At 42.5% G+C, this 25,793-nt stretch overlaps 1 protein-coding gene across 3 annotated transcripts; it reads left to right on the forward strand.

Annotated features, from left to right (window-relative positions):
* On the forward strand, nucleotides 1-15,216 carry LOC134045836 (serine/arginine-rich splicing factor 5-like). Of its 3 annotated transcripts, XM_062495906.1 has the most exons (8): nucleotides 35-921; nucleotides 1,869-2,007; nucleotides 5,472-5,542; nucleotides 6,283-6,369; nucleotides 7,789-7,861; nucleotides 11,632-11,705; nucleotides 12,635-12,745; nucleotides 13,749-15,216. In XM_062495906.1, the coding sequence occupies exons 1-8, from the start codon at nucleotides 914-916 to the stop codon at nucleotides 14,038-14,040; spliced, it is 855 nt and encodes a 284-aa protein (XP_062351890.1). In that variant the 5' UTR covers nucleotides 35-913; the 3' UTR covers nucleotides 14,041-15,216. The 3 variants fall into 3 exon arrangements, 1 of the variants encoding a protein (XP_062351890.1); XR_009933327.1 differs by lacking the exon at nucleotides 13,749-15,216 and having other exon boundaries at nucleotides 1-921; nucleotides 10,657-11,705; nucleotides 12,635-12,710; XR_009933326.1 differs by lacking the exon at nucleotides 13,749-15,216 and having other exon boundaries at nucleotides 1-921; nucleotides 10,662-11,705; nucleotides 12,635-12,710.
* Nucleotides 15,217-25,793: the final 10,577 nt, after the last annotated feature.

Genomic DNA, 25,793 nt, shown 5'->3' on the forward strand with positions numbered 1-25,793 from the left:
GATTGGAGGTGAGCGCAAAGCTTGCAAGAGCCGAAAGGGCCGGCGCCGCTGCGTGGGCCGGCGCCGTGATGGCGGCGGGCCTGTGAAGAAGGCCTGGCTGCCTTGGGCAGGCCGCAGGCCTGGCGCAGTCCCGGATTCTCTTGGCTTCTCGAAAGGAGGGAGGAGGAGATGCCCACTTGCTACGGGTCCGTGCTTCCCGAGGGTTTTTCCGCATTTACGGAGTCGTCAGCAAGCGAGCTCTGTTTGATTGTGTTAGCAGCAACGAGTGAAGCTCTGCGCCTCGCAGGTGTCAATAGAGATCTCGCATCCATTGTCCTCGCTGATTACGAGTAAATAACTCGCGGATGGGTTGTTCGTACGCCCTTTATATATCTTCGACCGTTTCAGTGGTGGTCAATTCCACCCACCCCACCCTGTGTACGTTTCCTTCTGTGATTCTTCTCCCCGCTTTATTTTCCTAGAACTAAAAATAGCGAACAGCAGTTACGCAGTCATTTTAGTCTTTCAAGTCGCTGTTGTTCCCAAAATGAGCGCTGTTGCCGAAGTGGCTGTTCTTGCCGTGTTCTAAAGCATGCAGTTACGTAAGGCTGTCCTTCCTCTACAAGGGCCTGTCTTTCCCTTAATACCCACTGCTCGCCTGGCCAGCTTTTGCGTGGTAAGGGTGCGCCAGGGAAACCGTGTGTTGGAAGACTGGGCACCTGGGCAAGGGAGCTGAACCAGCCCCCTGAGCTGGATTTCCGCGTGGGCATCCAAATGCACATGTAAGCACAAAGGAGAGAATGGCTACGAAGGGCAGCGTAGGCTCTTCCGAGGTTTGGGGATGCCTGAGGCCAATGTAAGTGGTGTCACATTTCAACCCTTCGCCCCATAAAAAGCCCAATACCCGGGCTTCCAGAATTCTGTCACTTCTCTGATGGCATGGTAAGTCCGAGTGAAGTATTCAATAGAAACCTAATGGGTGTAAATTAATAGCGAAGGTAAATCAGATTAAGTCAAAATGCTGCATCCAAACTGACTGGAATTATTTTCACAGCTAACATGACATGTTGCGTGTTTACTCTGTCTGCTTTAGAGGCCAGTATTGTAGTGCAAGATCACATCATATTTCCATTCTTTAGGGCTCAGCATCTTTGTTTTTCCTCTATGACAGCAGTCTCATTGAGCGAGCCAAATAATTAATTTTTTCCAGTTGCAAGATCTTAAAAATTTTAAAACAACGTAAACGGAAAAAGTGACACCTTAAGGTGAAAAATACTTACATAAAATATTTACGTAGAATATATCAAATTATATATTTTGGATCTGTTGATAGCTTTAAAAATTTGGATCCCCCAAGTAGCCTTTTTATTTTTGCCGTTGTGAAAATCTCATAATGCAAAATTCAACTTCAAAACCAGATAGACTGTTAAAATGAGTTATATTTATGGTTACTGGAAATGGAAATAATTTGATGACTGTCATTTCTCTTTTGTGTGCTAATAAAATTTTATTGCAGAGATTTTTCTAGGTGGAAGCAAAAGTTTTGAGAATGTTTTATGTTTGTTGTTATTCTAGTGATTATCATAAGAATTTTGTGCTTCTTTTTCAGCAGCTGCTAATCCAGTAAAATCTTTGAAGTTACAGATTTGGGATTTTAAATTTAATGATTAAAAAGTACAAAACTGGAAGATCTTTGTGGGTTCTGCTAGAATGCAGCAGGACAGGATTTTATCACTTTTCTGGCTGTAGAGAATCAGGCTTTTAATGTGTATACCTGGAGGACAGTAAAATCAAATCCTATTTAACCGAGATTCCTGAGATGTAGAAGTGATCTTAATCACCCTATTTTAAGTTTGTTAATCTGATAAATGGTGCCGTTTCCTCTTTAGCATCAACCTTAAGATGAGTGGCTGCCGTGTCTTTGTTGGACACTTGAGCTCACGTGCTCGTGAACGGGATGTCGAGAAATTCTTCAAAGGATACGGTCGCATACGAGAAATCCATCTAAAAAATGGATTTGGCTTTGTGGTAAGTAACAGCTTTGTCTTCCTTGTTTTTGCTCGCAGGTACTAATTTTGCTAGGATGATGTCAAGGAAAGGAAGATGTTTAAAATAATAGCAGTTTCAGTGGGAAATGGAAAATGTTAATACAAATTTCATAATGCTTTTTGTAATCTTGGATTAAAGTTTTGGCCAGGTTTTGCTCAAAATCTTGGTGATATTCCTGCTACATTAAATACATAGTTCGATCATAGTATTGCATGAATTTAAATTAAAATTTAGCCCTCACTTTTGAAGACTGTATAAATATCTTGTTATGGCAGTACAAAATTCTGACCCAGAAGAAAAGTTTATACAGAACCACTTAAGATCCTCTCTCACCCCTTGTAGTCGGCTTGGTCATATTTCCTAAATAATGGCCTGACATAAAAGCAGAATAGTTGGCTAAGACAACAGGTGTAATAGGTGCTGGCTGGTGGATTCAGGCAGCACATCTTTGAAGTCTTGGGCAGCTAAAGTTCAACATAGTCATCATCAGTACATGTTTGTAGGGCATATATCTCTGTCAGATTATTAAATGTAATAGGCAGTTCATTGTATCTCAGTTACCTACCACTCCTTTCTAGAGCTCTGTGCTCCTAAATGTCCAAAATTTGCAGCTTTACAGGTTCACAGATTGACTCAGGATCAGCCTGTGTTTTAACTATTAACTTTTGAGAATTAGCTGTTGTGCAGCACTTGGTTCAGACTTGAAAGGCTGATACTGCCCTCACACTAGGCAGGCTTACATACCACTCTTTCTGCCAAGATCAGTCCCTTGAGTGAAGTTTCTGGAAAAGAACAAAAGGACAGGCTTTGCCTACTTTAGTTTCATGTGAATATTGCTCCTTAACTCCTACACATGGTGGTTCCTGGTTCCCCTGCAGCATGAGCTGCTTCTTGTTGACTGCCAGTAGGTAAATGCCTGTTTCCTTAAAAGTTTGGAGGTAAACGGCTGATGTAGACAGGAGCCTGAGTTTAGAGTGCTCTTTTCAATTGCTGCTGTTTCTCAGTCCCCTTTCCTTGAGTGTTGCTCTTCTTTTCCTGGGCAGGGCTGGTGATTTATTCTGTTCAGCTCCTGTAAGCGAGTCAGTCAATCCTCCTTCCTCTCTATTTCCTGGGTGGAACCATTTTCTTTTCAAAGATCACTAATAAGCTTGAATAATTGTGTCATAAATTTATGTTAAAAATTCAGTTCTCGGGATAACATTTTTTTTCTTTGCAGCTGAACAAGTTTCCTTCCCATACTTGTCATCCCATCTTTGTGCACCCATATCAGAAATCACTTCCATTGTTTGTGTAACTGTATTCTAGGTTTTGGAAGACTCTGACTGGATTCCCTTGGAGCAACCTTTTCTTCCTGCTGAACAAACACAGCTCAGCTCTCTCTGTGTTTGTTATCCAACATTCTGATGAGTTTTGGTGGCTCTCTGGTAGTCTCAGTCCAGTTTTTCAATGTCTTTTATGAGCTGGAGGGACCAAAACCGGACACAGTGTTCCAGGTGTGGCCTAATGAATGCCAAGTAGGGTGGAATAATAGCGCCCCTTGGTCTGCTGATCGTACTCCTACAGATGCAGCCCAGGATGTGATTTGCTTTCATTGCAGCAAGGCCACGCTGCTGACTCACACTTAGCTGACTCTCCACGAGGATTTCCATGTTCTTTTCATCAGAGCTACACTCCATCCACTCAGCCCCCGGCACATCCTGCTGCTTAGTATTGTCTTATACCACATGCAGCACTTCATGTTTTATCTTTTGTTAAGACCTGTGATTCTTGTTTGCCTAATCTTTCAGCCTGTCAAGGTCTTTATGAGGGATGTTTTTTCATTCTGGTATATCTATTTCTCCTCCCACTTTGGTGTCAGACACAAAATTGATGAGGCTGCGCTTGATCCTGTCATCCGTGTCATTTATAAATACATGGAATGGCATTATCTTTCATGGCCCTTCACTGGCCATGTGCTGTCAATTCATCTTTATTCTCTGTTACTTAAGACCTGTATTTATAAAAACATATTATAAAACCAGGTAAACATGTTTACAGTGTTAAAAGCATGTTTTGTTGTGCTTGATTGAAATTATTGAAATTATTATTTGAAACTGATTATATTTACTTAAATTTTGTAGATTTCAGGGCATAGCGTTTTCAGACTTCAGACCATAAAGCTAGATAGGTAGACTTGCAAATGTTGAGTTTGTTAGAAAGTGGCTGACATAATGGGGCTTGTAGTTGCCAGCTATTGACACTTTTAGATGCTGGGCCTAAACTAAGTGTTTTAAGATAATCTTTGCATCATCATGCAAGGATGTGTGATGTTTCACTTGGTAGTGAAACAAATTTCAGTGCAGAAGGGGGAAGATTGCTTAAGCCAGTATTGCTTCTGAAAAGCAGTTTATAGTTTTGCAAGCACTTCATTCAAATTGAGAAGCTGCTTCTCTGTTGCTAATTCCTTGCAAGCCACAGTTCCACAGTTTTTTCTCTCCATCTGCACTCTTGCTGCCAGCAGTCCCTACCCAGCTGCTTGTTCTCTCTGCTTTGTTTCTTTCCTTTGTCCCCTTGCCTCTCATGGTGTTGCTGCAGCTGTCCAGCCACATATAATGAACCTACCTGGGAAGCTGATCTAGTTGAAAAATAACACTTTTTCAGTCCACCTCCTGCACAAAGTGTGCTGTTTTTCATCTGGGTAGGTTTCTTGACCTAGTTTCCTGTAGAGCTGTACAAGCAGCTTTGCCAAGAGCCAGTAGGCTGGATAGTGGGCAGAGGCTACTTGGGCTGACTAAAGCAGCATTTCTGCCAAAAGCAAAGTGACAGATTCCATTGCAACAGTGAATGGAATTATGTTTGTTATAGCTGATCTGGACCCGCAGGTGGCCAGTGCTGGAGAAGGGCTTATGCTTCATACTCCTTAACATGGGCACCATTTTGCCCAGCTAGTGAGCTGAACTCACTCAGAAAAAAATTAGGATGGCTTTTTTTCTGGCTTACTCTTTCTTTCTGGTTCAGTAAGAATTTAATCTTAAGAGTGTGGTAGTGCACACCTCTCCTGCATTTGATCAGCTCATGCTGTTACATTCCATTTTCTTGTATGTGGAGCTGTGTTTTAAGTTGTGTGCCTTGGGTAATTTCCCTCACTTCTTCCCAAAAGTATTTTATATATGTCTGCAGCAAACCAAGTAATTTAATTAGTTTATTTAATACAGGTCCTGCAGATAGTTACACTGAAACAATTGGGGAGACAAAAAGAGTTTGTGGTATGGAGGGAGAAGAAATTATCATGAATAGGAATATCTTGGCTTTTCAGTCATGAATGTACTAGGAATTAGCTTCCTTATTCAAAGCTTCAAAGGTGATACTTGCTGTAGAATTGAAAAATTTATAAAGAAAGCATATTTATTAGTATTTGCATATACTGTGAGGAAAATACTATTTTAATCCTGTTTCCTTTTTAGGAATTTGAAGACCACAGGGATGCTGATGATGCAATTTATGAACTAAATGGCAAAGAGCTGTGTGATGAAAGGTTAGTGTGATACCTTAATTTCCCTTAAGAATAGAAAAAGTGCTTTGCATCAAGATGCACTGTCTTGCGCTCTGACACCTGTTCCCTGTGGCTCTTTGGTGGGATATACTTTCCATAACTTTAAAGACATTCATTGGGATCCAGTCTTGTTTAAGGCAAAGATTGGTTTGGGACTGGAGGGGGAGTGGTTTGGAGCAGGGCTGACCGTTTTCTCTACCTGCACTTAGTTCTCTTTCAAAGGTAATTCAGGATCTTGTCATTAGGAACATTAGTATGAGTGAATTGAACTTATTTAGGCTGATCATAGCCTGTTATCATTTGGATTGTTGCCTTTCAGTTTGCAGCAATATGGACTATAGTCACTGTATATTGCCGTGATTTTTATTGTACTCACGGAAGCTGTATTTTAGGTCATTAGGTTGTTATTAGTTGTTTTACTACTCTTTTCTCTCTGTGATTACTCCTGGGCTCTGGTTGAGCAAGTTCCGATGTTTCAGTCTGAAGTACAGACGTGTGACAATTTTCATTAAAATCTGAGGGAGGTGAATGAGAAAAAGTGCTGGTCTGGCTCTTTAAGAAATGCCAGTGGTTGTGTTATAAATCATTGCTTGCAAGGGCATGATAATTCTTGTTTGTGCACATTTGCTTCCAGTTGTGAAAGATTTAAGTCAATGTCAAATACTTTAAGTTTGTTGCTTTAACTTTTTACGTGCTTGTTTTGTTTTGTTCCGTTCCATAAGGGTTACAATTGAACATGCTCGAGCCCGAAGAGGAAGGGGAAGATTCTCACAACGGTTCAGTTATTACCAGTCCCAGAGTGGATCTAGGTAGGTGGTCTGGGCTCTGTCCTTTTCCACTAATGAGACAACTGGAGTTTTCTTGGTGTGATTTAGGGATCCAGCTCTGTTCGTTGCATAGCTTCACAAAATAAGGTTTATGTTCTCAAACGTTGCAGGTTCATTACTATTGTCTGTCTTCTCAGGCTGAGAAGAGTGGGGATTTTAAAACATTTTAACTCTCTTGAAGAGGTTCACAAAAACTGCCTTTGCCATATTGTAGGTACTACTCTGGTCTTGCTTCCTACTGTCGTGTAAATGATGTGAAGGAGTATTGCTGCAGTTGGATTGGCTGATTTTAACACTAATTCAAGAAAAATGCAGAGCTGCTCTTGAGGCTTTTGTCACCAAAGTGATCTTACATGATAACTAGATAGCACATGATAAGTAGCAATAATTCAAGGTATTTACTGTCTAACCAAGTCTTCACATTTCCAGTTGTATGGTTATCAAAATGCTTGCATCAGCATAGCCTAGAAAAGGAACAGTGCTAGGGCACAAGATAAACACTTCTGCACGTGTTAATAAATACTAGTTGACTAAGTTTGCTGACCAAGCAGGAGAGTCTCCATCCAGCAATGGAATGTAAAAACCAGGACACAGCTCATCTCTAGAATACCTCTAATAGGACATGCAGTATTTGTGGAGTTGTTCACTTTCAGTGGTTAGAGCCAGAGGTGAACTTTGTGCCAATTTGTCAGTGGAACTTGTGCAGATTCGCATATATTCTGCCAGACAACTACACATCATGTCTTTGTACTTTTCATCTACCTGTGTGAAGGAAATACGTTGTGGAAGAATTTACTCTGTAGAAATATTCATAGCTATGGCCTATGCAGAGTAGAATTTGGAAGACAAAGATACAAGGGACATACACCTTCATACTTGTTGCAAAGTCAGTTGCTGCCAGTTACCAGCCAATGTCTGGAATGTCTTAATTTCCATAAGCAAGCATGGTAATTAGATTTTTTATTTTTTTACTTTAGTGGCAGTAACCTTGATGTGGAATAATTGGTCTGAGGTCCTGGCTAAAAGTGGACTTTCAAAGTAGCCAGTTTGCTTGATTGAACATCATGGGCATCTGACATTGTAGTCATACTTGTGATGTCAGACTGCCACTGCTAGACAGGAAGAGGCTGTGGTTTGCAGTAATGGAAAACTGAGACTCATCCTACCAGTTTTGTGACTCTGGGTCCTACTCTTTAAATACTTGGAAGATACGGATGTTCTGGGGGAAAAATGGGACACTCGATTCTTCTTAGTCATGAGCATATTTAAGTCTGCAATCCAGCAATAAGGAATTTGCTTAAATCTTTCAGCAAACCGTAGAAAATGTCAGATTTTAAAGTTTTAAATTCCTTACACTGGAGAATTATTTTTTATTTATTTTTTTCCTTTGAATTCTTCCAGCCGTTATGGGCCTCCTGTTCGTACTGAACACAGGATCATTGTTGAAAACCTTTCATCCCGTATCAGCTGGCAGGTGAGTTAGCATCTTCTCTTTTTTACTCCATATTTTACTACTCTGTAAGTAGAATGCTTTCAGCCTAATTTCTTAATAAAGCCATCATAAATATTTAATGTGAACAAAAATAAGAAAGAAGCTTCAGGGATTGCTAAAAATTAGCATTCAAGAACTTACAGAAGTCTTTTGTTGAAAAGCTGTGCAGATAGTTCTGTAACTAGATGTTATAGCTGGGAACTGATTCTTAATTCTGCTTGCCAACTGATAAAACTTTGGAAGACTCTAGATTGCTTCAAAGATACTAAAATGTTGTATGCATTCAAACTATGTCATCCTTTTGTATTGTTACACCTGGAAGTGCATGCCTTTGTTTTGATTGAAATTTATAGGCTTCTCTGTTTAGCAAACTATTTTTATGACCCAATTCACGATTGAGAATTCTGGTAATAAATCCTTAATAGAGGGAATTTTAAGAGAGCTACTGTGTTGAGTATGCTTATTGTAGATATTTTTTTAAAGACCCAAACTTTCAGTACTTGTCATTGAAGCTTTCTTACCAACTTTTATTTGTTGTTGTTTTTTCACCTCTTGCTAATGTTTTGCTAATATTTAGTTGGCTTTTAACAGAACAGCCATGTAATCAATTTCTTTTAAGTTGTGTTCTGTGTAGTATACAGTGTATAGAAAGTTCACTTTGTAAGGACATAGCAACAGATGCTATTTACAAAAGGTGAGTGAATAGTGGAGTTTAGTCTTGTTCATTAACCTTTATATTCTTTGAATAAAGAGACTTTAATCAATGTCCTGAAGGATGCAGTAGAACACGTTGAATGTTCAAAGCCTTGGCCTTGGAGCTACTTCCCCACAAGGAGGCTTCTTGACTTTCCTGGAGCTCTGCTGATGTGTTTCATAAGAGTTGGGTGCAATCCATACAGCTAAACCATTGAACTCAGTTTGTTTATCTTCTGCATGACAGGTTCAAAGGGTCCGTAACAGTACAATTGTGTTAATTATTGAATAACCTAAAAAAACCAGCTGAGTTGATTTGATGAGCAACTGGATTTAATCTAAATATCTTCTGGGTATGCTTTGCAGTTACATATATGAAGAGACTGTCACTTTTAAACAACAGTAGGGACCAGAGAAGTATGCTATAATGGAGTGTTAAGGAAAATAAATCCTATAATGCTGTTTAGTGTTAAATTCGTAACTTGAAAAAAATTAACATTTTCGTAACTTTCTTTTACTTGTGAATATTTATAATGGCTTTATGTGTACTTACATTTTCATCTGAGGCCCACTCAATTCAGATTTCATATTTTTAGTATTCTAATTAAATGTTTTAATGTCTCTTAAATATATGATAAGTTATCATAAGAGACTTTTTGATACCTGCCTAAATAGGCATAATTTGAAGGTAACAGTCACATGCAAGCTGCATTTACTTTGCAAGTTGTTCTGCTCTGGTACTAACTAAAGTGTTTTAACTTCTAACTGTGCTACTTACATTAAAACAGCTAATCCATTAGCAGCAGTGTCACTATTCTTCTAATCCCCACTAGGAAGCACACTCATGAAACCTTGCTTTCAAATTTATGCACAGAATTTAATCTTTGGTGTGTCCAGATCCCCATACTTTGAGAATTTCTCTCTCCCTTAAAAGTTACTGTGTTGGGACATTTAAACATAGCAAAAGCCAGTCAAGTTTGTATTCAGATCAGTTTCCTCAGATTGTTGACTGTATTGTTAATAGATAATCCCATCTCTAAGTAGCAGACAAACTGTTAGAACTCTCCTTTTTTTTAAGCAAACATATATTTCTGCGTGTTCAGAGCTTTCCAACCACCCTCATCAGTTTTCCAGTATCAAATTTTCAGGCAGTTGAGAAAAATAGGTCTGTGTTACATCAAGATGTATTGTGTAATATGTGTTTATCCTATTTATGGTTGTCCTACACCTTATTTCTCTTTGCTGCTAAGGACAATGGAGTTTTCTTGTGCTATTTAAGGTGACCCAGAACAGTAAACTTAAGATAAAATTTTATTGTTCCACTGGTTAGATAATACCAGGTAACTTTAAAACATTCCCCTAATAACAGAACGTTGAGCTTTTATAACACATGCACACATCCTCTCTTCTGAGCAATAATGTTGGCATCTTAATCATGTTGACATTGCAATTACAAATGATATTTCATGTTAATGTTCCTTAGGATTCAGCATATAGTGTGGCAAGACTGTGGGAGCTTCAATCTTAAAGCATAAAGTTACTGATTTGGGAAATAATTATGTAGATTAACATTTTCTAACTTCCTTTTGACTTACCAGTCCTGGTCTGGTTAAATTCTCATTGACTTGAGCAGAGCCAAAATTTTGTCCATCATCTCTAAATTGAGGTAATTTGAAGTATTGTTTTTAATGGTACTAATAGGGACCAATTTTCATTTGCTGTTAGGGTTTCTTTATATTAGGACCTGTGAAACAAGGAAAATATCTACTACTTTGCATATGCCAGTTTTTAACATAAAGCTATTGAATTAAAATACTAGGTAAAACTAAGCTTTTTTATATTGTGGCAAATGTTCTAAAGTTTTTTCTTGGCTTTTTGTTCTGTAGTCTTTTGTTCTTTAAGCATATTTCTAACCAAGTGCATTTTGAACCTCTTCTAACAACCTTGATTTGGTTAACCTTCATTTTTCTTGTGTGGAGGAAAAAGAACCAAAGATTTGGGGGTTTTCTAGTGGCTGAAATTCTAGGGTTTGGCCTGTTCTGAATTTTCCTTTTGGTTCCTATGACACTCCTGTTTTTTGGCAGTCTAGATCTTGGTTTGCCTGGGTTTGATCTCGATTGGCTAGCACAGATCATCCTCGGGTTCTTTAGCCACTTCTGGAGACTGGAGAGTATGTCCAGTGCTTTCAGGGCCTCTGGTACCTCCGTGAAGCATATTGCTATGAGCCATCACTGCCTTTCTCATGTAAGAGAGTTCCTCTTGGCCAGCTAGGTATTGGACAAGCAACTCTTTGCTTAAGGTACCTTCTTATATCACCTGCCACTTGTGGTGTGCTGCGGTAAGTAGTCTGGGATTATAAAATACCAGATACTGTTGGGTAAAAGTGCTGCCTTAACTTAGACAAATGTTTAGCTTTTTAGTGACCTTTTTGCATTATTTGTTTGTGCTTTCTCCTCTTGCTAAGCAAGTAATTTTACTTGTCCACGTTTAGCCTCTGTTAAGTTTAAGACAAGGATGTCTATTCATGTGACACTGTAGTGTGAATGATACTCAAATGAAACTAAACAAAATTCCCTTCATGAAATTTTTAATTATGTCGTAATTACATCTTTTTGCTTTTAATTTTGCTTTGAAGCTGGGGGAGGTGAGCATAAAGGTTGAATTTATCTTCATTTATTGGAATGTCATTTAACTGGGGCATTAGTTATGAAAATCTGCGTTTAATACTACTGCACTTCTCATCTCCTATAGTTCTGATTTCAGGGGACATGTTGGTATTTTAAGTATTGCAATTGTGTTTTCCTAACAGCTGGTTTTGGGATGTAGGATTATCTTGAAAGCAGTGTTTTATTCACTGTAGCTGTAAAATGATGGATCCTTTCTGTATGCAGCTGCTATTACATAAGCTGTTTCAGAAACTTTTTTTCTAAATTATACATATTTTTATATATAGAAACTGAAAAGCATAAGCAGTTTTAGCTGAGAAAGTTCTAGGGGAGTATTCTGCTACCTGACTGATTTGTGTCCTGTTCAAACTAAAATGTTAACTTTTGCTGTAGGACTTGAAAGATGTCATGAGAAAGGCAGGGGAGGTCACCTATGTGGATGCACACAGAAACAACAGGAATGAAGGGTAAGTTCATATTGTGTCTTTGTGTGCTATGATAGCTGAAATTATTAAGGGTGTGATTTCTCTTGTAATAGAGAAGAAATTAAATTAAATCTGTGGTGGGCTTAGATGCTGAAATTTCTCCCGTTGAAGAACCAAAACACAAACTGTCAGTAAGTAGAAGTTCAGTATTGAATTCAGTCACTATTCTCTATCATGAACATAATGTGTGCAAGCAGAAAAGGAAGGGAGAATTTTTTCAAATGTTAAGTCCTGCTGTCTTATATAATCATTCATGATCTGAGTCCTGAGGCTAAAACACCTCCTGACTGTGGCTGCTTTACACTGGAGCAGCAAAGTCACAGGAAATGAACACAACCAACTTCCACAGGGAGTACCTACTTGCCCACTCTCTCTTCTCAGTTCTGCAAACTACAAAGGTCCTGCAACAAAGCATGAGAGAAGGAAATGTAAATAGAGTGTCTGTGCTGGCAATACTGCTCTAGGGCCACTGCAAACCAAAGCAACGTAGACCTTTTTTTGAGTTCAAATTTTAAAAACCACAAGGACTGGATTTCTCTATTCACTGTTAAAATTCTTAAATAGGGCAGAAGAGTCTGCAAGCTTATTTTGTTTCATGGACAGCTTTGGACATGTTTCATGGACAGTTTAGTGGAGGACTGAAAGATACTTACTCAGCTGATGCAGGTTTGTTTAGCTTCCTGCATTTTTCTCCATCTCCTTGTAGATGGCAGTTCTGGTATTTAAGAAGATGTGAGAGGTATGGATGGCTAGGACTGTTGGTGTCATATTTTTGAGTTAACCATGTTAAAACTAGCTTTCAGAAAATAAAACAGAAAGCTGTGACTCAATAGATTAAAAAGGGCCAAACTTGCTTTCCTTACTTTTTTTGTTTCTCTGAAACTTTTCCTTTATGTCATTATGGTATACAGGGTTGTGGAGTTTGCATCTTACAGTGACATGAAGAGTGCACTGGAAAAACTGGATGGCACTGAGCTGAATGGACGCAGAATTAAACTGACTGAAGACCACAGAAGGCACAGGTATGTCACCTGACATGATAAAATTCTGCTGAGGGCATGGATTTGGGTAGTACTGATGTCAAAGTTTGATTATCTAGTTTTTTGGCCCCAAGCTAAATATCACTTCAGAGAACCACTTTTTAGCAATGTAAACAGATTAAGATAAGAACTAACTTGCTGAAACAGGGCAAATAGAACACTTCTGGATGAGAGTAAAGATTTTTTTTAAAAGATAAAATGTGGTGTTATAAAGAAAGAACTTCTTAGAAACACAAATTTTGGTATTAAAAATGTTTCACATAAAGGAAAGGTGTTTCATAGTCCTGTGAAATAGTTGTGAAAGCAAACTTGTTCACAGGAATAAAAGAAAATCAGTTAGCTATCTTGCATTATTCTGAAGCAGTTCTGCTGTTCAGTCATTAAAAAAGCATGTTGGCTGCAGCTCTTTCATTGTCTCTCTTAAAAATAAATCCTTTTCTTCCTATGAAAAAAGGGATGCATTGGAGGTGTTAAAACTCTAAGGCCTTTAAGTGTGCTGGTGATCCACACCTCAGAGACTTTCTTAGCCTCTTGAAAGAAATTCTTACTAATTTGCATGGCATTTCTAGAGAGAATAAACACCACAGGTATAAAGTTTCATTTCTGTGTTTTTCTTGATAAATTAAATGATATTTTAAGGCAGGCTCTATGCAGACAAAGAGGTCTTCGATACAGACTCCTCTGCCTAAAAATTGGTTTCTCTCCTCCTGGCAGCAGCTGGGGAGAGGCGTCTTTCATTAGGCAGTTCATGTTTTGCCGTGCTAGCAGAGAATGTCAAGGCCAGCAGTTCTTGATAGCCTTGAACTAAGGGGATACCATCATGATGGAGCATAGCAGAAATCTGGCAGCACTGTGGAATGACTGAATGCTGTGAATAGCACTTTCTGATGGAATTGCTATGCACACAAAGTAGTTGAGAATTTTAACATGATAGTTTTAAATTTAGTAAAAGGTGAGACTACAGCTTTCAATTATGTTTCTCTAGAAGCAGATCTCGATCAAGGAGTTACTCAAGATCTCGCAGCAGGTCCAGGTCTACAGGATCATCCAGATCGGACAGCCGGTCCAGGTCACGGTCCCGGTCCAGGTCCAGGTCCAGGTCTCGCTCTCGATCCCGCTCTCGCTCTCGATCCCGCTCTCGTTCTCGCAGTCGTACTCCTAAAAAGAGTTACTCCCACAAAAGCCACCGCTCCAGCTTGATAGCTTCTTCCCCCTCTCCCTCTTCTTCTAAAAGAAAATCTCGTTCTAGGTCGAGCTCTGCTCATAGCCGTAGTTAACCTGCTCTGAGACATGTGTTAATTAATTTGATTCAAGTTTCTCGAAGACTTGAGACGAGTTATATATGAGAACTGGGAGGGGAAGAGTTAACATGATGAAAGGGTGACCTCCTCTTACATTGCCAAAGTGCCTGTCATCAAATAGGCCATCTCTGTGAGGAGGGGCTGGCTGTCAGCTTTCTTCTTTCAGTGAAGTCTGGAGTGGGAAGTCTTTTTTATTTTTTCCCTGCTATTAGTAAACATTTCTATCATAGATATATTATGTACACATAATGCTGAGGTAATGGGATGAGACAATACGCTGCTTTCTCCCTCTCTTGCCCCTCTTTCCCCTCCACCTCCAAGGCCTTTGACTTCCAAAATACTATGTTAGCTTTTGTCCTTGGTATTAAGTCCGAGAACAGGAAGTATAGATTTAATTCCTTTAAGGTTCTGTGGCTACTTTCTGTGCAAGAATGAATGGACCAGATGAAATTAGTTTAGAGTTCCCCTTTTTCCCCGTTGCTTGGCTTAACAGGCTGTTTTAAGTTCCAGCTTTACATGACCTTGACAATATGCTTAATTTGCAAAAGATTTTCAGGAATACACATTGGTTAGTTGAATATTGCTCACTCGGATAATGAATTAATACAATGTTAAGCAGTAATGAAAGCTGGAATTTTCTGTTAAAATGAGACATACCATCCAGATGTCAGGTTTATTGGGAATCCATTATAATAATTTTACAGTAATTCACTAGTATGTGGTATTGTATGTATAGGCCTTATTTGACAGGTGACTTCATAAAAACTGCACAGAAATGTCAATATGCATGTCCATGTTTTTGATGTTTATAAAAGTGACATAGCTTTCATACCCAAAAGTGTGATACTGAATAACATGTGTATGACTAGCAATAGTCTTGATGGAAAGGAAGGTTATTTTAGTAATGAGGGCAGCAAAAAAATCCCAGGAAAAGTGTAGTCAAAATCTCCGGAATGCACAGTTGTTTTGATTAATAGCAATTTCCATTGCAAATACTGTTGTTCTTACAATTTGGAATTAGATGGGGTTTTTTTAACTTCTGTATTGTCAAAGAAGGGAAACATTTTTGGAAAAAATATGTAAATTAATCCCAAAGTCTTACATGTATTTAAATGTACCATTCCTAATAAAATCAAACCTTTTTCTGGCTTATTTTGCAGTTTTGTTTAATTGTTGTTGCTGGTGTTCAAGCAGTCTTTCTGACATGATCACAAAGAAATTTATTTGTAGGTATAGCTGTATAGAAGCAAGAAAATGTAAACTAGAAACCAGTTATGCTATGTAAGTGACCAGCTGCTGGCTAACTGGAGGACAGGATAGGATTTTACGGTCACAGCCAGCAGTGGCTGTTTGAATAAATGGCAAAAGGATTCTTACTGCAGTCCTTGCAAACAGGTTTGTGTGTGATGCCTTCTGCTCTTGACAGTTCAGCAGAAGAAGCAGCAACCAAATGGACACAGGTGCAGGAATCTTGCTATAGATAAATTCACTTGTCACTTTTGAAGTAGGGTACTAGAGATTCTTACACTGCCCACACAACTTGGTACATATAAAAAGGCTTCAAGGCTGACACCCTTTATAAAGCAAAGTTACTGGTGACCCTTTCCATGGCAGGGGTTTGAACTAGATGAATTTTAGGGTCCCTTCCCACCCAAACTATTCTTTCATTCTTTACACGTTTGGCACGATGGGATCTGAATGTGCTAGTATGTTCTCTTACCACAGGACATGTAGGATAAGGAAGCCTTATCCTACAGCATGCAACTGCTTGCAGCATGGGGCACACCTGGAAGTGGAGCACTGCAATTACTTGCATTTCAACAACTGGCTGCATCACCCCCCAAAAACGAGTGTATTTTCTGTGCTGTTTATGGCACTTCTTTATTATTAATTACATTTTGGTCAGTTTAACACACGGCTTTTCATCCAAGGATGTCCCAGTGGTTTATGAAGATAAACTTTATTGTACTTGGCCACATCACATCTCTGCTTCATTGATGAGAAAAGGAAAGCAAGTGTTGTGCGTGGCTCACCTGTGGTTGCCAAACAAGTGGGGAGGAGGAGGAGGAGGGGAAGGAATATTCTCGCCAGGAAGGCCGGGATTCTTCTCCGAGCAGGTTTGGCTCCGGCTTGTGCCATCTACCGGCTGTCCTTGTCCCGCTGCTCCTGGAGCCGTGAACGGGCTGAGAAGGGTGTGGGTCGCGTTCGGGGACAAAACGTTTGTTTCCAAACCGCGGTGAAGGAGCAGCGTGATTCCGAGCAGGAAGCAGTGCCTCAGGATCTGTACCCGCAGCACTCTGCCCCTGCTCCAGCAAAGGGTCGAGGGCGGTGAGTGCCGCGGGTGGAATTTCTCCACTCTGCCAGCTCCTGCCGCACCCGGATCTGAGAGCTAACTCTTGTACAGTTCCTAAGTGGACTTAGTCTTCCTACAGAGGTGTTGGAAGTATGTTATTTCCCGTCTGTTTCCTTCATTCCCACTCCGTAGCTATTGTTTGCTGGCAGACTAAATGCTTTGTGCATCCAGTACCTTGAGGGCACGTTTCCCATTTTACGAGCCTTGCAATCCATTCCCCCTCTGCCTCGTCTCTATGCAAACAGTGCTGCAGAGCTGTTAGCCTTTAACCCCGGGTGATTTACTAGGACAATAACGCTGATTAGCCAACAATTGTACCTGGCAGAGGGCTCCATTCAAGCCAGTTTAAAGGAGGGGACACAGCACAAACATAAAGGAGCCATTCAGGCCTTAGAGTCAGCGCCAAGAGGAAAGTGCAAGGGTTAACAGGCTGGGTTAAGAACGAGGCCAAATTATATGCTGTAGTAAAATACTAGCTAATGGCAACTCTGTCTGGGTAGTCTCAAGATGTTCAAAGGACATTCACTACTATTGATTTGCTGGGTTTAAGACCACAAGGGAGTGATGAGGGAGCGAACAATGCATGGCAAAACTTGTTTTTCAAGACTTACAAAGGACTTAAAATGAGTTTCATGGGTAATGAATGATACTTTTGTGTAGTGTGATGGCTTTTTCCCCATAACCAGGGATGAATGTGGTCTTTCCCAATTCTCTTCCACTCTAGAAATCTCTTGTGCTGTGTGGATCTAGAAAGATACAGATCCAGAGCAGATAATTCAGTTCACACTTAGAATTTCTCTCTGTATGTGTATACACAGGTGTGATATATCACTGGAGACCCTGAGATCAGGTTCAGCAGAGTCCTACACACACTCTGGACTTGTTTTACCCAACAGTCAGATCTCTGGTTCTAGGGCAACTGATTTCACCCATTAGTATAGCTGAAGTTAAAATCTGAAAAGGCTCTCAGTCTAGAGCCTTGAAAACAGAGGTATTCTAAACTGTTGTTAAAATTTGAGCCAGATTTTAATCAGGAGACAGAGTAGCAGAGGTGCAGCACATACTGGCATAACGATGGCAAAGAAGGAGATGTTAGGGAAATATACACAAAAAAAGAAAGACTGGATGAAGTCTTTGTATTCACAAATACCGCTGAAGGAATTAGTCCTCAAACTCGGTGAATGAGGCTGTGGATGTAGACCCCACTGTGACTTCTGGTTGGGATTTTCCAAGTGCATCAGGCTATCAGGAGCCCAGGCCAGCAGCATTCAAGCTACCAGACAGCTCTCTCTCCAGAGCAGCCTGTGCTTAGGGCATGGGTAGTCTCTCCTGCTGGTACTGACAGTCACACAGTCAGTATCTGCCTTCCCTAGACAGGGCTTATCCCTTTCACACGTCTGGCCAAAAATGGAATTTACCAGAGCTGGACTTAAACACCCCACCTAGTGCTTCAGTCTGAAGTGTTGGTATTGGTTGCACTTGGCTTTGTCCCTTCTAAGTATTTTTTTCAGTAAATTTTCGGGTCACACTGGCTGTCTAAGAAGTATAGGCAAGCAGCTCTGTTGCCACTTAGAGCCGTTGCTGTGTTCCCTGCACCACTGCCAGTTCCTGTGAATGCCTTAACTGAAAGGTGATGTGCTCACCCCCAGGTTTTCTTACAAGTTTAAAAGGTTTCCCTCTTCTTTTCATTCCAGTTGTCACAGCCTGTTTCTAGCAGTGTGCAAGAACCATTACTGATCATGTAGACTGGTCTTCCTGGTTTGCTCAAAATGCTTGCTGCAAGATTTCTGCCCACACTTGCCCTCCGTTTGTTTCAGTTTACTTTATCTTTCCCCGGATCTGGCACTTAAAAGGTCTAAAATCCACATCTGCTTATTGTACATTCTCTCTTGAATTTCATTTAGTCCAGTAGCTTGTCTCTCTCATCTGTGAGCACCAAAATTATTGCACTACGCTGTACTTCCCAGTGAGAATCCATGACACTCAGTATATTTTGAGACCCCAAATCTCACTGCCAACACCTCAAAACCTGTGAGCGAATTTACTTAACTCTTCTAAGCCATCACAAACGTGTGTCGTGCACTGTCTTGCCCTCGTACACGCGTCTCTGCCGCCTTAGAACACCAGCAGCGGCAGCAGTGGGTGGAAGAGGAGCGTGCCGAGAGCGGGGTGTGCGTGCGCTTACGGGGGAGCTGTGCCGTGACGCAGCGCTCAGGGCTGGGCTCTAGGGCTGCCCACGCGCTTCTTCACCGTGACGGAGCTGTTCGGGTGACAGCGGGGCTTGCCCGGCACGTCAGCAGAGCCATCCCAGCGGGAAGCGCCATCCCTGCTTCCCACGGGGCGGATCCCGGGAACCGGACGAGCCCCGGCCGGCCCGCCAGGTGGCGCTGTGGCACCGCCTCAGGGAAACCGCTCTGCTACAAACGCGCAAAATCGCCTCCAAATCGCCTCTAAAGCGCCTCCAAATCGCCTCTAAAGCGCCTCCAAAGCGCCTCTAAAGCGCCTCCAAATCGCCTCTAAAGCGCCTCCAAATCGCCTCTAAAGCGCCTCCAAATCTCGCTAGTGACCCAGAGCTTTTCCTCTGCGGAACCCCCCGACGCGCACACACACGCGGAGCTCTGTCCTCGCCCCCCATGCGCTTTTCAGCACGTTCACCTGCCGGGGAGCCGAAGGAAAAGGTGGAGGAGCGGGGCGGGGCAGAGGCTCAAAAATCAGCCATGGAGGCGAGCCATGTGCAGGTCTCCTGAAGGACCCGTTTGTTGGAAGCCACGTCTGTGTGTGCAGATAATCTGGGTCCCATCATTTTGACTGCCTGGCACTTCTTCGAGCCTTTGGAAGTCTCTTTGTCATGACGGCCGCCGTGAGAACTGCTCTGAAGGGCTGTGGACCTGTTTCTCCAGCCCAGCAGTGGTCCCAGGTTGCTCCCCGGATCCCCACAACATCTTGGGAGCGACACAGGCTGACAGCTTCACCACGGCCAGAGCTGCCCACCTTTGTGAGCTCTGGCAGGGTGAGGGAGGGAGAGGCTGAATTAAGAGCCAGGTGTTAAACTGCAGCTGGAACGCTGGAAACCTACAGGGGCCACTCTCGAGAGGAGAGTGGTTACAAAGGCTTAGAAGTAGCAAGAGTTAATAAATGCTTCTGCACTAAACTGAGAAACAAAACTGTCTGCCGAGGAAGCCGCCACTCCCACCGCCATCCTCCTCCTCCCCCTTCAGGTGTACCCACGGGAGCTGCCCAGCACTGGGGCTGCACCCTTCTGCCATGGCCTGTCTCTAGACAGTGTGAGCCAAAGGACTCCAAAGGAGTCTGGGGACAAAGAGACTTCAGGAATAACTTCTGACATGGTCTGGAGAAAATTTCCTGTTGCCAAGGTGTGACTGCTGAGCAGAATGGTTTTCTGCTATGTTTTGCTATCCAGTGCCTACAGCAGGGCTACTGCAGGCTGTCCTGTAGGCTGGCTGGGGACTCTTTCCCTGGGTTCACCCAAGACCTCTGGCCCTTACCAAGTCAACTCCTCAAGGCAGCCTCTTCACATTCCAGTCCTCTTCCAAAGGGTACCCCAAGACAACATCCACTGCACCTGGAGAAAGAGTTCAGGTCTTCTTCATCATCAAGTCTTTTTACTTCAAGGGGACTCAGCTGGTTTTCTTGGTTCACCCTCGATACCTGGAAGCAGAATCAGGGTCAGTGAAGTTTCAAGACCAAATCCTTCTGCTTGAGAGCTTGAGGCCATAACAGCCAAACTCCAAATTCATGGAGGAGTGAATCAGCTCCCAGACATTCTGGACCCCTGCTCCAGTAGCATAGCAACAAGGTGGTTAGATACTTAATCATCTTGTGGTCCAGAGAGGAAGGCAGAGCTCTGGCCTGGGATTTCCCTGATCGTACTTGTCTCTCAGGAGTTCAGCATGTGCTGCCTTGCCCTTTCTGGTGGATTGAAAAGCAGGGAAAACAGAAATGTTAAGGATCTTTCCGTTAGCCCAAATTCCCATGGGCATTACTTCCCCATGATCTGGAAATCCTTGGGCAAACAACACAGGTAATTTTCAACAGTCTCCATTTCATCTGCCTTCACAGACTTTATTGCTTTCTCCTCAGCTTAACTGTGATGCCATCCACTCTGAGTTCAATTCTCAGGAACAGCAGCGGCAGAACTGGCAACACTCTCACTCTTCCTGCAGTACATTGTCAATACACCTCCATCTTCCATGTGCCATCATCCAGCATGCACACAGCATCAGTGACTGGCTAACAGCCACCTCCCTGGCTCCAGGGATGGGAGCACCTGAGCCTCAGATCATGCAGAAGAGCTCCTCTTAACATTCCATCCTCTCTGCCCTGGGTTCACTTGTTTTCTTTTTTTACTCCAAGAAGTAGGTTGAGGTAATTTGCAGTTCCAGGTCCTCCAAGAACAAGTACCACAGTCAAAAGGTAGTGTTAGGGAATATTAATCCAGAGTATTCAAACAAACACTTTCCACCATTTCATTTACTGAGAAAACCCTCCACTGTGGAAAGCTTTTCTGGTCTTCAGTATCTCTAGGGACTTTTAGCATCCTTTTATGGCGAGATTGTCACTGGGGCTTGCCCCACTTCTCCTTTGAGGGACAGGTAAAGAGGGCAGGGGAAGTGTTTGCTTGCAGCAGGGTGGGAAGGAGCTGCCTGCACTTCAAAGCTCCTGAGGCTGTCCGTAGGCAGGAAGGGCTGTTGGTGACGCTGGGGCGTGAGGCAAGCCCACCACAAGGAAATGGCAAGGCTGATGGGATGTGAAAGCTGTGACTGTGTCAAAGGCAGGATGGAAATGTAGGGGTAGCCCTATTTTTAGCAGCTTCTTGCAGAACTTTGCTAGACCTTGCTGGAGTCAGTGGCTGCTTCCTCTTTCCTTTATGTAAGCAAGCACTGTTGAGGTTCAGATCTGTTGTTATTTAGCCACTCACACAACAGTATTGACAGAAAGGTCCCTCCAGCCCCTTGGACACAAATCACCCATGGTCAGAGAGTCTTAGATAAGGAGAAGAGAAAGCGAATCACACATCCTTGTCTCCATTTCAGGGCTGCGAGAGATGGAAACCGATGCTGAGGCTGCGGAACGTGACTCTTAGTCACATCAGTAGGGGATTTTGCAATGTGGAGGGTGCAGGGCAGGCAGTGTGGAAGCAAAACTGAAGTGCTTTGTGAGGGCCTTTGGTTGAACTTCTTCAGCTACAAGACCAGGGTATCATTGCCCTGCAACCCTCACCTTCCTACTCCACTTCAACCTCCTCATGTGCTCAAGGTGTGTGGAGGTGGCAGGGTTTGACACACCTCAGATTAGCATGGGGCACTCTGGAGAGCAGCAGGCTGCCGTCAGAGTCCTCTGCCTGTTTCCCTTTAACATTTGTCAGTACTAAATGACTCCTACGCCTGCTGTAGGGAAATGCATGGGGGAGAGGCCATTCCTAAGACAGATGAGAGAGAAGATGAGCCAGCAAAGTTGAGGAGCAGCCATGGTAAAGAAGCAACAGCTAAGACTTCTGAACAGGCTGTAACCACCAAAACATGTTACAGGCTGGCTCCAGTTGCCAGGGGTTCAGATGAGTTTGATTTACAGTGTTCAGTTTAGGAACAGGTTGCGAAGGACAGTGTCCAGGCCTAGGCACCCAGAGCTTGCTCCTGGTCACAGCAAATCTGGCACCCCCACCTTATTGTCAGAGAGTAATGAGATCACTGTAGGGGTGGGAGAAAAGCCCATTCTGAGCAAAACCACATACAGTTCTGGGGCATTTCCAGAGCAAACTCTTCCAAAGCCTGGCAATAGTGAGGACTAGCAATGGGATGAGCAGATGAAAATCATGCTTACTCTGGCTATAGGGCTTGATGTGCCTAATAGGCAATGCAAACATGCTTGAGTCTTCCTGCTAATAATCTTTCAATGCCACACATTTAAGACCATTCCCAGAAACCTATAGCTCCTCAGAGCCTCTCAAGTATTTCTGCAAGATTCTGCTCTGTATCTCGTATTTCATACTGTCTTTCACCCCTGTGGCAGATGCATTAATTATCTATATAGGGTATTCTTAAGCTGGATTGATTAAGGCAGTATATGCACTCATTGAATGAGAGATGTGGATGGAGAAATGCTTTGTACTGTGGCAATTTTATTTAGAAATGGGGAATCCTTTATGTGGAGACAGTCAGCTGAGCAGGTGACGGCCAGTGCACTGCTGTCCAAGGGAATGTGCTGGAAGGTCGCTTTGGCCTCTAGATGGCAGTCCTATTGCTTCCCCCCAACATGCAGGAAAACAGAAACGCCTTCCTTTCAAAAGTGGGGCATAAACACAGGCCTCACGCTCTGTACTTCAGACCCAAACCTACAGGCAGTCAAGACTGCATTCAAACAAACTCTTTTGGCTTTTTTCTCTCTGGAAATCAGAGCAGTAGCAGCTCCATTCGGCCTCACACTTGCAAATGCTTTTTTGTGCTCTGCCTGATGCACTAGCAGCTCTCCTGGGGGAAGAGCCAAAATCTCCTCAGCACATTGTACTTGACCTCTGGGGATATAGGGCTGTGAACCTAACAAGAGTCTAAAGCCCACTTTGCCAAAGCTACCTGTACAGTAAATTGCTTTAATTGTTTGAATAAAAAACTACAGCCAAACATTTAATGGCTCACAGCTGCTGCAACTTTCTGTGATTCCATTTTAAGGTTTGAATGCTTCTATTCTTCTTGAAGCATGGGGACAAAAAGGGAGAGTTAACGTCACTAACATTGACAGATGTATCTTCATGCTCTATTTTAGATGAGATAAACCCCAAACTTTTGAAAGAGAAGGGTTATAAATATTCCCATATTAGAGATGTTGGCAGTGGAAATAATGAGAATCTACATAGCTGGCTATTTGCAGAAAATATTAATAAATTGTCTTTCTAATTAAAAGTTAACTACTTGAAAGTTAACTTACTTGCATGTACCCCATTTCTGTATTGCCTGAAAACTCATAATCATCACTTCTTGCATCCTCACAACACCCTGATAGCTACATGCTGTATTTTAAGAGGTGAGTGAGTCTGTTACCCAGTCTTGAAAGGTGTTCAGTACCTAGAGATGGGGACTGGGAATACAGTTGCCCAACCTGCACTGACATCAAAAGGCAGCAGGAGCAATGCCCTTTTGAAATCCAATTAGACACTATGACAGCATCTTCAAGTGCCTTAATACCTGCAGCACGACTCCTCAGATGATCCATGGGAAGTGTGTGTCAAAACCCTGCAAGAACAAAGTGTGCAAACAAGGCAGATGACATCCACAGGGTACAGAAATATGACCTTTTTTAATTGATAGCTTGGGAAGGTGATAATAAGATAGGAAGTATGTCCTTGGTGTGTAATTCTTTTGTGCCGGTGCCTGGTAAAAGTGACAGGCCTGGAAGTGGAGCAGGGCTAAGGCAGTTGCTCTGCAGGGCCAACAGAGCTGGGGGGCTCAGGAATGCGTTTCTCACGTTATGGGAAGTTCTCAGGTCACGGTCTTGTCAGAGTGGATGTACTTTGCCCAGTGCCAAGAAGCGTAAAGGAGAATAAATATATAAGAAAAAGGGGAAACAACTTTTAACACAGTTTTTCAGTTTGGTCATTCAGGGTTTTCTTCTGCTTTAATAACGCAAAAAAAAAAAATTGGCAAGAAATTTATGGTCTGATTTGAATCCTACTAATGCTCATGGAAATCCCTTTAGTGAATACTGGGCCAGGTCCAAGAAAAGCAGGTTATTATTCCCTTAACTTCTATTCATCCGTAACTGTTCCCTTTTGTTAAATCTTGCCAGTAGATTTAATGTGAGCCTCATCAGCAGTGGACATGGATAAGACACTGGGATCAGCTGTCTCATAACTCTGAGCCAGTCTTCCCAGGACAGTGGTGGTAAAGGAGGATGCCCTGACTACATGGCAGGTAGCTGTAACTTTGGCCGGAGCATCCTGGTAGGATCTCTTATGGTAAGACCCAGCTGAGAGGTACATGACCTCTCTGTCTTGCATTGAACTGCTCTGCCAGGTAGGTGATTTTAGCACAGCAAAACCAGAACAGCTCAATAAAATGGTTTGGTTGTACTCAAAAAAGGCAAAATAAGACCCCTTTGGAATAGACAGAGAATGGACCAGAAAATGGCCTTGTGTTGCCAGGACTAGAATAAGTCCAGGCACCTGGATGCAATCTTTCCCCCAGTCTGGGAGACTGGAGGTGAGAGGAAGCAGGTTCCAATCCCAGCTCTACCAAAGACTGGGTAGTGTTTTTAATGTGGCACTCCAACAAAAGAGTTCGGTGAGTAAACTCAGCTCTTGTCTCATTGCCCTAGGGACAGAGGAATGCTTTTGGGGAGTTTTGCACTTGCATCACTCTACACCTGTGCTGTCCTCAGCAAATGTGTTTGAGTTTGCAAAGCCAAGAGATTTGAGCCTGGAGTACTTGTGCTGCTGGTAAGGACATTATTTCTATGTGGATCAGAATATTTTCTGCTGTTTGGAGAGTAAGTCTGTGTATGGAAGAGGTGGGTTTGGGCTCGAAACTAAGACTGAACCCACATTTGTCCATATAAAAATATATGTCAACACTTGGAAATTCACATCAAAGGTTATACCTACATTACCTCCACCTATATTTAAAGGCTGGAAATAAAACTTGGGATAATTTGCTAGCCTTCCTTTCTTTCAGTGTCCTGTCTCTCTGCTCTGTGACTGGGATTATCATAGGGCATGTAGGCTCAGCCTAGACTGAATATGTTGTTGGGGACGTGGTTTTGCATCTTCAGTCAGGGGTAGCTGTGACTGCTCTTGGTGAGGTGAAACAGCCCTCACAGCTGTCTGTCCTTCTATGATGCTGGGGTGCTCTAAAAGGTGTAGACTGGGATTCTGTCATGTGTAAACACAGAGGTTCCTTTTGAGGCACAAAGACATGGAACAGGAGCTGCACCCTCCATCCTCTTGGGCTATAAACAGAAAAACCCCACTTCTCAGGTCCCAGGAAGCTGAAAGCTGCTCCAGATCCACCATTGTGTGAGAAGAAAACACACCCCATGCTCTTGCCAACGTGTGGCTGCAGGTTCCTCACCGCAGCCTGGGCCAGCCCTCCCTGATGATGTGTGGCCCTAGGGTGGTGTGACACTGTGCCTCTTGGGAGCGGGGCTGTCCGGGCTGCTGCTGGAGTAGGCTTCCCTAACTTCCCCTTCTGCTGGGTGCTGCCCCTGTTAAACAGCCTCCGGCCATCTGGAAATTCAGTATGGTCCTGTACCTTCTACAACTAAGATTTTGTTAAGCACCTTTATATTTCTAAACATTACACAGGTCTGTTGCAAGCTTCCAAATGCCTGCCTCAAGCAGCTCATCTGAGCTGTTCCTCCCATGCTA

This window comes from Cinclus cinclus, chromosome 6 (assembly GCF_963662255.1).
Source record: "Cinclus cinclus chromosome 6, bCinCin1.1, whole genome shotgun sequence".
Taxonomy (NCBI): domain Eukaryota; kingdom Metazoa; phylum Chordata; class Aves; order Passeriformes; family Cinclidae; genus Cinclus; species Cinclus cinclus.

Coding starts and splice junctions, on each gene's coding strand:
- LOC134045836 (XM_062495906.1), top strand. Junction 2,008..5,471: donor AAAATGGATTTGGCTTTGTG/GTAAGTAACAGC, acceptor TTTCCTTTTTAG/GAATTTGAAGACCACAGGGA. Junction 7,862..11,631: donor CATCCCGTATCAGCTGGCAG/GTGAGTTAGCAT, acceptor CTTTTGCTGTAG/GACTTGAAAGATGTCATGAG.